General features: G+C 41.3%; 2 protein-coding genes across 4 annotated transcripts; both read left to right on the top strand.

The window, feature by feature from the left end:
• The first annotated feature begins 368 nt into the window (after nucleotides 1-368).
• On the top strand, nucleotides 369-5,326 carry LOC115742492. 3 transcript variants are annotated; one of them, XM_030676797.2, is made up of 13 exons: nucleotides 369-501; nucleotides 596-666; nucleotides 915-954; nucleotides 1,188-1,234; nucleotides 1,326-1,460; nucleotides 1,566-1,773; nucleotides 2,776-3,083; nucleotides 3,167-3,295; nucleotides 3,392-3,525; nucleotides 3,615-3,709; nucleotides 3,903-3,994; nucleotides 4,430-4,557; nucleotides 4,877-5,326. In XM_030676797.2, the coding sequence occupies exons 1-13, from the start codon at nucleotides 447-449 to the stop codon at nucleotides 4,959-4,961; spliced, it is 1,527 nt and encodes a 508-aa protein (XP_030532657.1). In that variant the 5' UTR covers nucleotides 369-446; the 3' UTR covers nucleotides 4,962-5,326. The 3 variants fall into 3 exon arrangements, with proteins under 3 accessions (XP_030532657.1, XP_048139021.1, XP_048139022.1); XM_048283064.1 differs by having other exon boundaries at nucleotides 471-501; nucleotides 1,188-1,238; XM_048283065.1 differs by lacking the exons at nucleotides 369-501; nucleotides 596-666 and adding an exon at nucleotides 678-804 and having other exon boundaries at nucleotides 1,188-1,238.
• Nucleotides 5,327-10,707: 5,381 nt separating this feature from the next.
• LOC115742494 (autophagy-related protein 18a-like) lies at nucleotides 10,708-14,727 on the top strand. Its single transcript, XM_030676802.2, has 4 exons — nucleotides 10,708-11,654; nucleotides 12,884-13,091; nucleotides 14,038-14,164; nucleotides 14,479-14,727. The coding sequence occupies exons 1-4, from the start codon at nucleotides 10,788-10,790 to the stop codon at nucleotides 14,564-14,566; spliced, it is 1,290 nt and encodes a 429-aa protein (XP_030532662.1). The 5' UTR covers nucleotides 10,708-10,787; the 3' UTR covers nucleotides 14,567-14,727.
• Nucleotides 14,728-17,834: the final 3,107 nt, after the last annotated feature.

Raw genomic sequence — 17,834 nt, 5'->3', positions numbered from 1 at the left:
GTCTTCACATAGCAGTCGATACAACATTAGCCTAGATATATAAGGCCTAAAATTTTTACAAAGCGAATCTCTACCTCCAACGATTTTATGCACTTTAGCGAAAACAAATGCAACAAATGATCACTAGGAACGACGGTCGACTCTTTGCCCTCCCCCCCCCGTAGGCGAAACAAAAGGAGCCGAAGTTTCGTTAATCTCGATGATAATCATCATTAGTACCAACTAATGATACCAGCCAATCTGAGCTTAGCGCCAATTCAGGCCCAACCAAAGAATTTTCGATTGAGCTTTAGTGGGGGCCCAGTAAGATCGAAGGCCCATCATCCCCGATGGAACTCCAACTACTCCTCTCTTTCAAACAGCTCGCCTCTCGCACCGCGCGACTCAGCGACTCAGCCGTTCTGACTTCAAATTTCGCGGAGCTGAAACGACCTGAATCGGAGGAAATGCGGCGGCAAAACCTTTTCCCGGGAAATCCGGACTTCGACCAGAGCTTCTCAGGTGCCCTCACGTCGCTCTTCGCCTCCACATCTCTCTCACTCTCTCTCTCTCTCTCTCTACGTGACATTGTGGCGGCGAACCTGAACATTTGCAGCCGACGAGGAGGACATCGACGGCGACCTGTCGGATGACTGCGTCTCGTTAGGCGCGCACGCCGAGAGAGAGGTTAACACTTGGCTCTCTGTAGGATCGTTCTTTGTTTTTGATGGATTGCGTTGGGCGTGATTTTTATGCACGACCGCTTCCGGTTGCTCTGTCTGGAAACTACTGAAAGAGTGTTCACGCTTGTGTTCTGTGTGCGAGGTCGATGCTGCCGCTCAGATTCAACTCGGTTTTTGAGATATTTAGAGCCGGCTAAGCATCGGAATTCGCATGGATCGTCTGTTCTGACTGTATATTTTGTGCTTGCATAGGACGGACTGCAAATTCTGTCTCAGCTGGAAAAACTTAGAGGTACCTGTATTTCTGTTTCTTCTTCTTTTTCCCTTGAAATTCTCTTCTTCGCTTTTGAATGGATATGTTTGTCGGCGAGCATTGTAAATTTGCAATTGGATTTGAAGAAATCTGTGTTGATATTTCGCTAATAGTCCACATATGATTTAGCAATTGGTGCTGCTACTGTTACCCTAGTGTTCATCATAACTGTTCTTTATCATGGAATGTTCAAATATCTGCAATTTGAACAGATGCAGGAGAAACTTCTGCTGTTTGGAGCTCTGTTAAACCATTTGAGGCAGGTGTTAAGGGTTTTCCTAGATAATGTTTTCAGCTTATTTTGCTTAGTATAATGATTCTATTGTTAATTGTGTAACTTGTTCGATTAGGGGCAAGCCGAGTTCCCTCTGGAGGACGAGGTTGAAGTTCCTGATTTTGGCAATGACCATCGCTTCAGCTGCTCTCCAAAGAGTGAATTCATGCGCTGCACTGCAGATGATGACGAAATGATATCTGATGATGAGGTACATCAAGAAATAGGTCAGCCCTTTACTTGGCCATGGCATATCTGTCCTTGGATATTGTTATTCATTATCTAAGCAGCCTTTGCTTTTTTCTACCTTGCTCAGGAAAGTTGCTTGCATGCTAAACTTTCCACTCGGTCAAGTCATGGAAAGATTCAGGAAGTTGACTTTCATGCCTCTGTAACGAAAGAGAAGGAATCGCCAACACTCTCTGTTGTAGTCAAAGATGCCGGAGAATCAGTCCACCCTATTCAAAGTGCTTCATGTTCATTGGGACATGCTACCCGCTCTAGAGCAAACCACTGTTCTAAAGGTTACATAACTTCGAAGGTTTTAATTGCATATGTTTTGTTCTGTTTTTGTGCCTTTCTGAAGTTTCCTTCCATAGCTTTACATAGGTTGCCATCAGGCAACTACAAAATATGCTTCATTTTAGGGTTTAGAATTTCTATATGCGATGCAAAGCAGCTTATTACATCTCAGTTCTTTAAAGTTTCAACATGGAGAGTTTTCTATTTATGGAACTGTAGAAGATTTGGTGTCACAATAACGGTGTAGGTTGCTATAAAGAGTTCAGTTCTTGATTAAACAAATGGTATGCTGTTTCAAGAAAATCATCTTGGTGATTTATTCTGAGGTCGAAATTGACAGAGTACATAAGTATGCATCATATTTTAGTTGGGATTACGTGCTTTTTCCTGCACTCTTCTGTGACTTTGACCTTACAATTTAGTTGATGTAGATTTTATACCTAGTCTATCTTTCTATTTGAGAGTTTGCGGTGATTAAATTGAATTTCTTACTTTTCACCGTACTTTTTAAATTGAATCTTGCAATATAATTTTATAATTTACAGCTGGCCAATCTCATGATTTATATTTCTATGTAAGTTCCTTGTTTGCCTTCCTTTAATCACCATACTTTGTCCTTGAAAACTGAGAATCAGCAATATAGGATGGTATGAAATTTGGTCATTGGTTTTTGTCAGTGACATTAGGTAGCTAGCTTTATTTTTCAAAGACTAAACTTCGTTTGTTTTGGTTGGGTAACTATTGATAATATAAGCCTAATTTCAGCACTTGGGTTTAATTACTTATGAAACTTCACATTGACTCGTCTAGGGGATTGCCTATAATGACTGGTTTCTTACTTCTGATCAACTATTTCCTTCTTGAATTTCTTGCTTGGTTCCGTTGCATCCCATAGAGTGATTTCTACTTCTCACCCATTATCACCTCTTTGAACTTTGCTGTATTTTTGTCCATGTTTCTGCATGGTATGATCTGTGGTTGAATATGCCAACTAACTGCAACAGCTTCCAAAGGCAAAGCCAAGGCAAAATTGTCATTTGGCTTTCGCCGCAAGGATGAACACTTGTCCTGTATTGTGCGGGATGAAATTGGGGGTTCACAAAAAGTATGTGAACAGCCTGAAATACGTGAAGATGTGAAGGGAATAGATCCGGGCTATCATGGTGTAGATGCCTCTGATGATTTCGATCAAGAAGAAAATGAAGATTCAGAAGTCATGCCGTCCAATGCGCTACTTCTTGGACATCGATATGCTAAGCATTCTATGGCTGACCTTCTAGATGGACTCCATGACAGCAGTAGCCTTCCAAATGTAACGGTTTTCCCTTTCCGTTGTTGAAAAGTTTTGACTAGTCAGGGCAAGGGATTTACTTTTTGATTTACTTTATGATGAAGTCTGGTAGAAAAAGACAGCCTAGGATGGGCTTTGCAAACAAGAGAAGTACATTTTCTACGGGACAAGGAAAGCCGGATGATGAAGGGGAGCTCGAGGCAATGGATAGTAAATCACCTAGTGAAGATGAAGTATTCCTTGACTTTGACTCCTTGATTTTGACTCTTCTCTTCTTTTCGTGCTTTTTCCTTGCGTACACTTGAAACTGTTTGTATTTTTGCATCCAGAGCAACTTAGATGAGCTGAAGCTTCCTGCGGCATATCGTAAACGACAAAGCATGGCAGATTGCATTCAGCAAGTTTTAGATTCTACTCCTTTGGACAGTGGAAGTGCTCTTATCACAGTTCCGAAGTCATCAGGGTAGTTTTCGGGTACTAAATTTTTATTAACACACTTATGGCGGTAAAAGCAGATGGTAGTCCTGACTGCAGTTGCCTATCATCCTGCAGCGTTGGACTATTTGGAAAATTGCAACAGGTCATGCAGGTTGAAAAGGAGAGCGAGCAGGAATTCTTGAAGAGGCTGCAGGCTGGTGCCAGTGCAAGTTGTGAACTCATCACTTTTTTTCCTGAAAACAGCATCTCCTCTGAAATAGGATTAAAAAATTAGGCTTTACTAAGTAGAAAGATCGGTAATATTACCAACGGAAAAAGGCATTGCTAAAATTGTTTCTTCCTGTCTAAGAAAAGGTGCTTTTTTTTGTTGCCTATTTTTGACTATTTGTCATTTTTCCTCAGGTAGATCAGGCTTCATTGATGTAATGATCCTGTCAAAAAACTTGGATGCAAAGCTCACAGTTTGTCTTTGCTCTCTGGAACAGAACCAAGAGGTTAAATTTGTGATTAGTCATTCTCATAACTTGCACATCAGTCTAAGAGATTTAGGAGGAATCTAAATACATGCTTAACTGAAAAGCCAGGCTATTACGTTTGTCCTTTCTAATTGTAATTATCCAGATTTTATGCTGTCTGGTGGATACCAATTAAGTGCAAGAGCTGTTGTTGACATGTATATTTTTGCTTAATGACTTGGAAATCATAACTAGATTATGAGGGAAGGTTTCGTTCGTACTTTGAAAATTCGAATCCTTTCAAGTTGGAAGAATATGAATTACTGAACTGTAATTGCTTATTCTCTTGAAACCGTCTTGCTTTTCCCTTTTTGTTTTAAGTACTGATAGTGCCGCTATTTTTTGGGTGTATACATTCATGTATGTAAAAATGAGTGCACAACAGGATGTGAATGTTCATTTCTGTGTCTGCAGGGAACCCTATCCTCACATTGTAGTCAGGCAGATTTAACAGGAAGAAAGAGGACTGTAATTTTTAACCCAAGAATTTGCAACGATGTTGATCTTGAAATTGGAAACCTGATTCGCATTTATTCCCCTTGGTAGGTATAGTTGGTTTGATGGACTGTTCTACTAACCTCTGTTCGCCAAGATTCTTTTTATATCTGGAAATTTTTATCAGTTATTGTTGTTTCAAACCAGAATTTCCTTAAAAGTTGCCAGTGTGCGGATATATGGTCATTCTGTTACCTCGTATCCTGTAAATTTATCTGTGTTTTTTGAATTTTGGATGGAAAATCACATTCAAATGCTGCTTTTATTTGAAGTTCTATCAAACGTGGATGTGGGCTTGATCTGTGGCAGTAGTAAGCGTCCGTTTGTGTTGAGGAGAGTTAGAAACTGACCACAAGTACTTTGCAGGAAGGAGGTTCAAGTCATGGGCTATGAGAAGGGCATTATTTTGTCCACGTGCTTTTCTCATGTATCAGTTGGACTTGAGGTTTGACCAAGGAGGTGACAGCATAACCTTCCCGGGTAGTTCATTTGATTGATCTGTCAACACTTTCTGTTCATCTTTTCGAAGTTGAGGCACAATCAAAGGCGAAATCTATGGTTGCATAATCCCCTGTACTTGTTTATGTTTTTCACATCCTCTTTTTTTTTTTGTCCGTTTTCTTTTCTTTGTTAAGTCAAGTCTTTCACATATCCTGTGATGGCAGCTGCCAGATAATGCAATATCTCTGGAGTGGAGTCTTACATGGGGTCTATAATTAAAACTTAACATAAATGAAAGGAGCGTTGGTTTGAAGAGATTGGTTTCTAGAGTGAAATTTTCTCACTAGGACGAGGAGTTTGCATGAACTTCTTTTTAGATTATGATTATGCTCTATCCGACACCAATTTGTTTGCTAGAGCTTCGTGTTGGGGTGTATTTCATATTCCTCACTAGAGAGCTTTTATGATTTAAGTCCATAATTTTTCATAGTAGCTTGGGCTTATGAATAGTTATTGCTATATATATTCTTTTTAGCTTGTAATTGAGTAATGTAACGAGAGGTGCGATATGTTAATTATAGTGGAATCATCTGCTAGAGGTGGTCTTAGTTTAAGGGTGAACCGAGATAAAATCTCGTGTTTCGATTTTTTTTTCTCGCTTAAGGTTTTACTTCAATTTGATTTTGCATCGAATCTTAACACTTAGAAATTGCATTATATGTGTGTTGGAAATTTATAAGCTTTTTGGGCTTTGCGGCGATCCATCGACTTTTTAAATTTGGCTTAATGTGAGGCCTTATCAAATAAATTGTTGGATCATGTGATTTTGTTGATGTGACTCACCTACTTAAGGCCTGCATAGCAACGATTTTAATTCGAGAAAGTGATTTTGATTAGAATTGATTTTTTGTGATTTTGTTCCTTGAATGAGTTTTAGATAATCAAAACGTATTTGATAATTGTACAAGATTTTTATTCATAGAACAAAAACGCGTTTAGTAATTGCACAAAATTTTCGTTCCTGGGAACAATTTCTCTTCCTAATTTTTGTCATTTAAGTCAAATGATTATGTTGTTATTTTGTCAAATTTCATCCTACATTTGAAATTAATTGACGAAGATTAATTCATGTTAATTCTCTTATATAATGCATTGCATATTGCATATAACATTTTTTTGTGCTATTTCGTCTAATTTTCTCGTCATAACGAGTCATTTCAAGCTTAAAAAAGGAGAGACCGTGTTAAGTTACATTAGTTTAGTTAGTTACCTTTTAATTTTCACTTGTTCAAATAGATTTTAGGCTCTCATAAGTAATTTTAGTATGGTACAATGATCCGTTGTTGAACGTGGCTATAATGAAAAGGTCAGTTATATTATAATATTTAAATAGGGATATTGATTATATGTGTTCTTAACCTATTCAACCCTTGCATTTAAATTGAAAAAAAAATGTTTCTGAAAAGTTATTATTTTTTTCAAAATCAATTTTTTTATTCTTGCTTTTACTCCAAAACTGTTCCCAGCAATAGAATCAGAATCATTTTCTTTATCAAATATACTTCTTTTTTTTTCTTGGGGAACAAAATTAAAGAATCACAATCGTTGTCACGTAGGCCTTAGCAAAAATTCAAGCATAGTTGATGACATGGCTTGGGCAGAGAGAGAGAGAGAGAGGTGTAACTGAGACGATTTTGGCAGCTCAGTATGTCTCTGTCAACTATTGTCATCTCGGGAAGACACCTTGGACGTTATTGCAAACAATTAATGACTATTTAACGGTGTTATAACTCAAGTGGGACGCTTCCATCGGCGATTTTTTCTAGTGTTTCTTATTAGTAAGGCCTTGTTAGGTAAACAGGCATGGAGACTAACCCAGAACCAAAACTCCCTATGGAGTAGAGTCATCAAAGGCATGTACTTCCCAGACAGATGCTTCCTACAAGCAGAGAGAGGCGCGAGACCTTCCTGGGGTTGGCTGAGTATTCTACATGGCAGAGAAACCATTACAGAGTCAGTGCGGTGATCTATAGGAACAGGAGAGGCAATAAAGATAAGGGAGGATCGCTGGCTTGGGAGGGGAATCATTGGCGGTCCGGCAAATATCTCGGATCCTGTGAAAGTCTCTGAGTTAATTTTGAAAAACGAAGCTTGTTGGGACATCGAAAAAATTCAACTTCTATTCGATGAGGAAATAGTGAAGGAGATCCTGGCTATTCCCATTAGTCCTATTCCTCGTGAAGACAAGCTGAAATGGACTGAAAATGCAAAAGGGGATTTCTCGGTTAAAAGTGCCTACAATTGTTTAAAAGAAAAGGCATCAAAACAGAGCACGAACTTGGCTTCCACTTCATTTCAACCATCAAGAAGACTATGGAATGGTATTTGGCAGGCCACTATTCCCCCTAAGGTTCGGATCTTTCTATGGAATACGGCTCAGAATGCCTTGCCTACCAGAGACAACTTGTTTCGGCGCAACATAATCCCCCACCCACTATGTCCTATATGCAGCCAACAAGCAGAAACAACAGAACATCTACTCATTTCCTGCCCCTGGACGGAACCCATCTAGAGGAAGCTAAATGTGTGGCATCACAATTCACAAGTCCATCGTATGGACGAGTGGATCCAGACCATCTTAGATGACCGCAACAGTGCAGTTAGCTTTGATCTGATTGCAGTTATCCTCTGGAGTATCTGGAAGTCAAGAAATGAATTAGTGTTTCGCGGTAAACAACCAAGTCCGAGTCATCTAATTGAAGAAGCACAAACTACCCTCGCAAGCTATAACAGGTGGAACGTAAAAGATCAAAGCTCTGGGAGGATAGACACAAACTCACCCATTGATTGGGTACCTCCTCCTTACCCAGATCTGAAGCTGAATGTCGACGCATCCATCGGTGGTGCCGACCCTGAAGGTGCAATCGCGGGTGTACTTCGGGACTCGAGTGGCTCTCTCATTGACGGATTCACTAGAAAAATCCACCCTTGTACGGCGATCGTAGCTGAAGCACATGCCCTTGTCGCTGGCTTGAAGTCGCTGGAAGAAAGAAGAGAGATTAAAGTACAGAAGCTTCGGGTTCGTGTGGAGTCTGACTCTTTGGGATTAGTTCGTGCGATCAGAGGAGAAGTGGATGCCAACTGGGAAGCAGAAGATTTAGTCCTCCAGGCCCAGCAGCTTCTTGCCAGACTACAAAACGTGTCCGTGGCCCATTGCAAACGAACCGCAAATCATGCGGCGGATTGGGTCGCCAAAACGCATTGTTCTAATCAACTCCCGGTCCACTGGGTCTCTGCCCCGCCTCGGCCCCTTTGGGATCTATTATGTACTGATGCCCCTCGTTTGGGCCTTTTTGTACGAAACTCGAATTATCGGTAATGCAATTTATCTTTCTGACCAAAAAAAAAAAAAAAAAAAAAGGTTGAGATATCTGGAACTTCTTTTTTTGGGTCAAAAAAATAAATTTCTCGTACTTGACTGGATTACGTTAGGCACTTGCGGAATCATTATCTCCGATCAATTGAACAAGAATCACATGTTAAGCGGAATGCCTCTGCGAGTGTGCTTCGCAGCTGATGTGGCTAAAACATGTGCCCCAATTGCCGCAGAATCGGTTCGAATGTGCTGCTAACTCCTCGTTTCCTTGTCCTTCCAGTAACCCCGCCTCGCAACGCAATGGACAGCCCTGCCGGATCGAGTTTGCTACTCGAGCTTCGCGAGCAGTATCCTCCGGTAAAATTGCTTCCATGAGTTTCATTCTTCGGTCTCTCTGAACTGTCTTTTCTTTCCCCCCGCTTCCCCTTTTCAGTGACCTCTTGTGCTTCACTCTTAGCTCAGATCAGCGACTTGCATCTTTTCATCGTAACACGACAAAGGCAGGACAACATCCGTGACCTCCTGTGCTGCACTTTTGCATTCGCATGGGAGTTTCCTCTCACGTTCGCGTGTCCGTAGCCGCGTCTGTCCTGTGTCTGTTCCGGCGTGAAAGAAGGGCGGAATCTTCGCATAACGTGAGTGTGAATGTGAAGACGTAGGGGTTGACATCGGAGACAGTAAACAACGGAGTACGCTTAGAAGGTGAGGTTTCTCAGGGTCGTCGCATTAACTTCGGACGCCTTCTCACGCCTCCGGGCTGAGTGGTAACATGTCCTTTTTCTCGTTGGGGGCAGTTGACTATTTGGCATCGGCCGAGCAATTTGCTCTTTAGGTAGAGTAAGCAAGCATGCAGGGAAGATCTCATCCTCCTCTTGCCACGGGGAAATTTTTTTTTTTTAAGGATGATGGTATCATCATCCGACAAAGCAACCATTTTTCTATGGATCGAGTGAGAGTTGTTCTGGCTATACTGCACTTGATCAGTTTTCAGTCATCATTCAAATGCCCTAAGGTCAATCACGGGGATTGCCCCACTGGCTATCCTTCCTACTTGGGAAGGGAGATGTTAGGAGTTCGATTCCTCGCCTTCTCGGGAGCTGGAGCAAGGATGTGAATGATGGGGTAGGGTTTCATAACCTGCGCAGGATACATGACATACACAGTGGTTTGTAAAATAGAAATATGATAGAACCAAATACACATAATAATAATAATAATAATAATAATTTGACCCAAGGTCATTCTCCCATGTTTTTCCTTATTAGAATAAGCACTTCATTAAGAGTCCCTTAAGCTAAATAAGCCTCCTGCTAAATTCTTTTCCTAATGCTGCTCTTTTTCCGAAATTGGATAGTTATGACTGACGATGTGATCTTTAGCTATTATGCTCTCGGAACAGATCGTGTCCTTGTATTTTATGATTATTAGATCACCAATGTTTAATCTCAATTGGCGAGCGGCGGGTGGGATTGAATGTGGGTGATTCAATGGTCACATAAAATGTAAAGTCATGATGTCCTTGCAAATTATTTATCTACACTCGAAATCATATGGACTTAGCTAGCATAAATCATCGGATCACGTGGATTTCACGCGAGGCTCAACTCATCCAATCAACAGCAATCGTAAATCAAGGTCACATGATCCGGATTTAGGCAATAATTTTTCCTTGGACCGGTGGGGCGGCATATGTTTCCGACGAAGCAATAGTCCGATCCGGACCACCTTGGTTGGTCTGAAATTCATGACTACGATGTCGCCCGGAAAGGTGTGAATAAAAACTCCTCCTAACTAAGGACAACGTTATTCTTAACGATTGTTTCCAAGTGATCATCTTCTTCTTCTTTTTTCCGTAGTATTTATCTTTATGGGGGCTGTGAGGGACTTTGTGATTATTCATGTTTGATTCCGAATCATTATGCTCGATTCTTTATTTGACCTTTCATCTATATTTAATCACCCACGATTAACTACTAACTTCTAGCTGAAATTACAGAAAAAAAAAAAAAACACTGCCAGCCGAAAACGAGTGAGAACAGTAATGAAAACTCGCGAAAATAAATACAATAAAAAAAAGGAAAATAAAAAATAAAAAAGATGACAAGTTTTCTCAAAACGGCTCGTCGTAGAAGTCCAAGTGATGACAAACTTGCTTGGTGTGGAAGCGAACAACGCGCTGCCTCGCTTCCTTCCCCTCGACGCGGGGTCTCCGCTAATCAACGAATCTTGAATTCAATCAAAATCCCAAATTCGTCCCGCCATTTTCCTGGCAATTCCCCAAACTATCCCCGCACCGTACGCAACCACCCCAGACATCCACCGGGACAAGACCGTCAATTGAGTGAACGGATTAAAAAAAAAATTGAAATTGTTTCTTTTGAAAGTTGAGAAGCCACACCCCTGTGTTTCTTTAAAACCGAGACCACCACCACCACCGTCGTCGTCGTCACCGCCGCCTCCATGGCCACTCTCTCCGCCATCTCCTCCCCTCCGTGGCCGAACCCTCGGTCGGCCCCCAATTCCGATGACTTCCTCCCCCAATCCGACCCCTCCGACCTCTCCCAAACCATAGATTCCCTCTCTCTGATCCCCGACGACGACCCCCACGACCAAAACCCTAGCTCCGACCCCGTCTCCGCACCAGCTAATCCCGGCCCCTCTCCGGCCGCCCCGCCCGGCCCTCCTCCCAGGCTCCTCCACCTCTCCTTCAACCAGGACCAAACCTGCTTCGCCGCCGGGACCAGCCACGGCTTCCGGATCTACAACTGCGAGCCGTTCCGCGAGATCTTCCGCCGCGACTTCGGTGTGGGCTCCGGGAGCGGCGGTATCGGAGTGGTGGAGATGCTCTTCCGCTGCAACATCCTCGCCCTCGTCGGCGGCGGGCCGGCCCCTCAGTACGCGCGCACCAAGGTCATGATCTGGGACGACCACCAGTCGCGGTGCATAGGTGACCTCACGTTCCGGGCTGAGGTGCGGTCGGTGCGGCTGCGGCGGGACCGGATAGTGGTGGTCCTGGAGCAGACAGTGTTCGTGTACAACTTCGCGGACATGAAGCTATTGCACCAGATTGAGACGATTGCCAACCCCAAGGGGCTTTGCGTCGTGTCACAGACCGCAGGGTCGCTTGTGCTGGTCTGCCCAGGGCTCCAGAAGGGGCAGGTGAGGATTGAGCATTACGCCTCAAAGAGGACCAAATTCATCATGGCGCACGATTCACGGATCGCATGCTTCGCTCTCTCCCAGGACGGCAAGTTCCTGGCTACGGCAAGCACGAAAGGGACTCTCATTAGGGTCTTTAATGCGGGTGATGGTACTCTGTTGCAGGAGGTAAGTTGTCCTGATTGAGGAATTAGTCTATGTGGAACTGGAATGAGGTTTGTGCATTTTATTGTAGCTAAATTGTGTTCAATGCCCTTTGTTGAGCTGGGAAGCAAGTGAATTGGAAGAACATTTTGAATTACCAAATGACGTACTCCTTTCAGGAGAAAATATCACAGCAAAACATGGGTTTGAAATCTGGAAAATGACTTTGGTGATTAAAACTATTAGATAGTGTCATGATTAAATTGTATGGGAGTTTATGCAGTGAGCAGTGTTTTGTTTCTTAGGAGCTGTTTACTTGAAAATAACATCTACCATATTGTGTAAACCTCTATTTATTGTTGTCTTTGCTTAATCTGGTTGGACTACACCGTGTAACTCATCGATCCATTAGTCTCATAGTGTTGCCAATGCCAATTATAGTTTATTATCATGAACCCTGTTCTGTGTGGATGATTTTTCTTGGACCTTTTTATTTGAGATTTAGGTTGGAACATAGGATTTTACAATGCTGACTTGTAAGTTACATTGTGAGTCCACCATGTTAAGATACCTGGAGTATTGAGGCAAATCAGTCCTTGCTGGTAAGATGTAGTGTTACCAAGGCGCTGTTCCTACCATTGACAGCCATGTACTGCAGTTGATCTTCATTTTTTTTTCCCTTACGGGCAGTTGGCTCTAGGTTGAGTCCTTGTTATGTCTCATATTGCGTTAGTCAAATTAAAGAATGTTCAGTTGTGTTTAAAAGTTTCCGTTGGCTCAATTTCTTGAATCATGGACCAATCCACATGGAAGTTTAATGTGTGAACCCTCTGGACTCTTTTTCAAAGCTTTGTGCATTACAGAAAAAGACGTCCATTTTTTACGCAATTGCACTTGTTGGCAATTTCATTGTGGCCATCACCTGTTGGCATTTCACAGGTAGAAATTGAGTTGATGTTGTGACTGCTAATTTTAACTCTCTTTAAGTTAGCTTCTGGATTCTGATCCTTTACGTATGACAGCATAAGCTGTAGTATGCTTTTCATCCAGCCTCAAAATTTTCATAATGCTGCTAATTTAGTATATTGAAATATAGACTTATAGTGATATAGAATGTTCTGTTGGGCTTCTTTTTCATTTTTCTTCGTTAGTTTGATTATTCTTCGGAAAGATTTGAATGAATACAGTTGCAATTAGTTTTTGTCATGATTCTGAAACACATTGATGATTCCAAGTGACAAAAACATATGTAGGTGAGAAGAGGTGCAGATAGAGCGGAAATCCATAGCTTGGCTTTCTCATCAACTGCACAGTGGCTAGCAGTTTCAAGTGACAAGGGTACTGTCCATGTTTTTGGCCTTAAAGTCAACTTAGGATCCACAGGCAATGATGCTTCTGGAAGCGCATCCGAATCTAGTTCTGCTGTTACATTACCAAATTCATCTCTCTCGTTTATTAGAGGTAAAATGCCTCCTGTTGATGACCAACGTGCGTGCTGTAACTAAGTTTTAATGTCATGGTGGATAATAAAACAGATTGCTACCTGTTCATTTACTGATGGTTTTGGATGTTCATATAGCATTGTTGATAATATGTCGGAACCAGACTACTGAAAATTGTCCTCCAGAAGATGCTGAGGCCATTATCAATTATCATCCTTCTTGCAATCTGCTTTACTCTTGCTTCATCATAGATTCTTGTTGAATGTCTTCTGATGCAGAAATAATTGACATTTTATCACCTTTTTAGGGTCATGGATGTCATAGAAGCTTTGTTATTGCCAGGGAATCACTTGCACTAAGTTGGTTAAACTTTGCGGTTTTGGATGTGTTTTCAATGCTGATGTTTCTTGCTAAGGTCATTGAAATTCAATCTAATACATCCCATGTGTCATGACATCAAGCAGAAAGATGTTCCTCATTTACAGCATAAGGATCCAAATGAAGTTTCTCTCAGGCTCAGCTTTTGCTAGAAAGCGTAGATGTATTTTAGATACTCAATTCACCTGCAGGCTTTATACTGTAAAGCACGTGGACTTGCTATTAATGTGCTATACAAATGTTAGGATGGCGGTTTCTGATCACACCTCATTAGAAAATGCCATGAATAAAGTTGTACAGCTGCATTGATGCATTAATTAAATCTAGTAGTCATCTGGAGGACTCTGACCAAATGGAATGGATTCATGAGAAGTTTTTGTGATATGAGACACCATATCTGGTCTCATCCCATCATTTCTGTATGACCCGAGAATCTTCAGTGCACAGCAATGTGTAGGTTTGAGAGCCGTAGGTATAGCATGTAAGGAATCGGATTTTTGTCATGTCTATGTCCTTCTATTGATAATAACTTTGCTTCTTACTGCATTCTCACCGAGTCGGTGTTAAATGTGAATTTTCTTGTGCAGGAGTTTTGCCTAAATATTTTAGCTCAGAGTGGTCTGTGGCTCAGTATCACTTGCGTGAAGGGTCTCCACATATTGTTGCTTTCGGTCATGAGAAGAACACGGTTGTCATTCTTGGAATTGATGGAAGGTACTTCCATATTGTTGTATAATTATTGTTTCTACAGCCTTATATGAAGAAATGCCATATATTGATGAAAAAGTCTGGGAGTTTCGTTTGGATCTCCATGTTCTTACCCCAGATTGTAGCTTTCCCTCTCTCTGGCACCACTTTCTATTGAGAAGTGGCAAAGCGCTGCTAGATAACATTGAGCATACGGCTAGCTACTTTCTTTCATCCACCATCATCATCATCTCTTGAAAACTTCTCTCTCTCTCAACTTTATGTGAAAGGCCATATATGGAATTGGCTCCTAATTAACCGCTGGTTGAATTTGTTTGCAGCTTTTATCGATGTCAATTCGATCAAGCAACTGGTGGAGAGATGACCCAGTTGGAGTACCACAACTTTCTGGAATCCCAAGCCTCGTGATGACTCCTTCCCGGACTTTCCCTCTGCTCTGTATCGTGTAAGTTTTTGAATGTGTCCCCCTATATAGAACTTTCTTGTACCTTGTGTAAATACTAGAGTATTGTGTAAAGTTGGCGTGTGATCTCACTTTGTCCGGAGAGTATCGATGTAAAGACCGAAAAAGCAGGAAAAAGAAAAGAAAAGAAAATAGAGCCGTGCTTCCTCGATTTTTTCCCTACTCGCGCAATTCCGGCCGACCAACCAATACAAAACGAATCCGGTGTAATCATCCACAGCATCGTCGCCTGAATCCGAAGAACATAGTTCCGGGGCTTGTGTTGGAGTGGATGCTTGGAGCACTCAAGAACAAAAGGGAAAGCAGGAGGAAATGCGAAATCTGCATCCTCTCCCCTTTTGACGTGCGAAAGATGGACAAGATGCAGGGGGGCAGATAGGCACTGGATTTTGGATTGCGGATTTGGTTTTGAATTATTCAAAAGATGCCCCCCCCCCCCTTTCCGACATCTTTTGTCGCCCTGACCACATGTGGTCCAAACCAGAATCTGCAAAATGGGATTCGTGAGTCAGCTTCTCGAGAGCATTTTCTTGAATTTTTCCTATAAATTATTTCATCGACTTTTAAGATTAGCTTTCAATGTAGCATCATGTGGGCATACATGCAATCGATTCTGAATCGCTGTCATTGAGGGTCTCGAGTCTAGCCTAGGAACGATTGCGTGTTTGAATCAAGCCTCCAGGCCTGCGGCATCTACCGCCTTGCTTCAAAATAGGTTAAAGGATGGGTGACTGAAAATGAGAATTCAATTCTTTTTCTTCCCAACTCTTACATTGACGAGGTTTCACAGCTTTGTCAAATTAACTAATTGAGCATGTGTCACACGGTCGAGATATTTCATTTTTTACTATGGTTAATAAGCCATTTTCATTCCGACCCCTTGAAATTCATCTTGCCTTTTTCTGAAACCCTTTCATTCACTCGCAAAGCAATTGGAGAGAGTTGGCGTCGCTTGCGTGCTGCCGACGGAACCCCAAACGACTCCGGCTAAATCTCCTTCTACGCTCGACTAATAAAACTACTCTCCGATTTCACGTTTTTACTCCTCATTCTCAAGCCCCGTTTCATGTTCCTCCACATTTTTACGTACACCAATTCTTCTTCTTCTTTTTTTTTTTTTTTGGGCCAAAAAAAGGGTATCCTTTTCATGTATTTTCTTCTTTACAAAAAAAAAAAAAGGACAAAAGAGAGGGCAAACTATGAAAAGTCCGAGGGTTCATTGAGACACGATGCGCAAAAAACCTGCAGTTGTATTATGTCACGTTACGTAGTAATCTCAGACGCGGGTGTCGTGTACGCATTCTGAGGTAAACCCATTGTCCGGATCTCAAGACGATTCGTCAAAGTCTCTAAAAACATCAGATCACTGCACTGAAATTTGTGGTTTGATTTGACTGATTATTGTTTACTCGCTCCTCTCTAGACAATCAAAAGATGAAACAAATAAATAAATAGTCAACATTAAATTAGACAGTGAACGGTCTCGGCTCTCTCTATCAAATCGAGAATCCAATATCCCCTCATCCAAGAAATTTCTTTTTTTTTTAAAAAAAAAAAGAGAGAAATTATTCACCGAAAGAGTGGTCTGACATCATTATTTCCCTACGAGCAAAGAGTGGTGGTCTATCTAACTTAGGAAGGACATCGGCCCACCCGATAGGTTGATGTCAGAAGCTGCATTGACAAAACCAAAGACCTCATTAGCGACCTAGTTAAAATTAATCCCCACAGCTTACATGAGCTCCGCATGTAAACCTTGAGTTGGTCATACCCACGTACTTATTTCGATTGATACGTATAATTTGGCGATACGGTTACTTATCTGAGCTCTTGTCTTTTAGCCGTAGAGACCAACACGGGACATTCGGCGGTTGGTCGAGTCACTATGATGCGAGCAGTGCGGAATTTCCCCTTTCAGACATCCTAGACGTTGCCTTCTGAGGTGCGCGACAAGCACGAACACCGATGGTGGAGCTAGGGTTGATGACCTGGTGAGGAAGCTCGATTTGGGAAGGAATTACGACTATAGATACAAACATGGTTACATTTTAACGCAAAGCAAGGGAGAGAGATTCTCTAGTAAGAAATAAACGGAAAAATCGAAATCGAACTATTTGAACAATGTCCTTGTGGGAGCTAATCGACATTTAACCGCTCCATTCAAGACCAAGCTTACATGAAACCACAAGTCAACAAGCTGAAAACCCTAGAAAAGAACAGGAACGAATGGTGATTATTCTCTTAATTAATGCTATAGTCTATCGCCGCATCGGTGGTGCCATTTGCTCTCTGGGTCTGACAACGACTAATTTATATGGCCTTTGACCGTTCTATGAACAAATTAAAGCACATTCACCAACTATAGAGACCTAGATTAAGAGAGATTAAGGGCTGCATGAAGGCCTTTTTATATCGCGATTATGTTCCCAATCCAAGGTAGATTATGAACTCCGAAGTCTCACCCGAGCATCGGGATTCGGAGCGCAGCATGTGATGGACTGAAATTAAAACTGCGCGCTCCTTACTTTAATTATTTCCATATTTGCGAAGTTCAAAAGCTAGATACATACTAACTATATATTTTTATATATAAGTTTGTCAAACAAATAATAAAGAAAAAGACTATATTATATAAATGTTTCGTAATTAGCGAACGGTGCAGGAATAAAAAAAAAAAGAGAGGATTATTCAGAAACTGGACCTCCAAGTTTTGATTAACCCAATGGGACCGGTTGGGGCACCAGCACTTGCTGACCAAGAGTCCATTAATTCACTGTTCAATTTTGTTTTTTTTTTTTAATCATCAAGAAAAAATAATAATTCCGCCATATCACTTTTCATGTCTTCCTTTATGAATTTGTTTCACTATGTAGCTTTCGTGTGATTGACCAGACATTGTTGTTGTCGCAGTAGAGGCTCGACATGTTGTTAAAAGGAGTTGAAACTAAGCATACGAGAAATTTTGTACATTTCGATCTATGATAATGAAGATTATATCAACCTATTTACATGTTTTATGAGATCACTATCTAAATAAATCGAATAAATAGAAATATCATATCAATCAAGGATATGCAATATTAGAGGAGATATGTGCATAATCCCGAATGATACGTAGAACTAGACAAAATATCATAAATATCTCTAGGATATATCTAGATATCCTTAACAAAAGGAATAAAAGAGAAATGAGGGCATTGAAAGATGAAACTA

Source organism: Rhodamnia argentea, chromosome 7 (assembly GCF_020921035.1).
Source record: "Rhodamnia argentea isolate NSW1041297 chromosome 7, ASM2092103v1, whole genome shotgun sequence".
In the NCBI taxonomy this organism is placed as follows: domain Eukaryota; kingdom Viridiplantae; phylum Streptophyta; class Magnoliopsida; order Myrtales; family Myrtaceae; genus Rhodamnia; species Rhodamnia argentea.
Note: the sequence above shows the minus strand (reverse complement) of the source record. Positions and strands in the feature narration are given on the sequence as shown.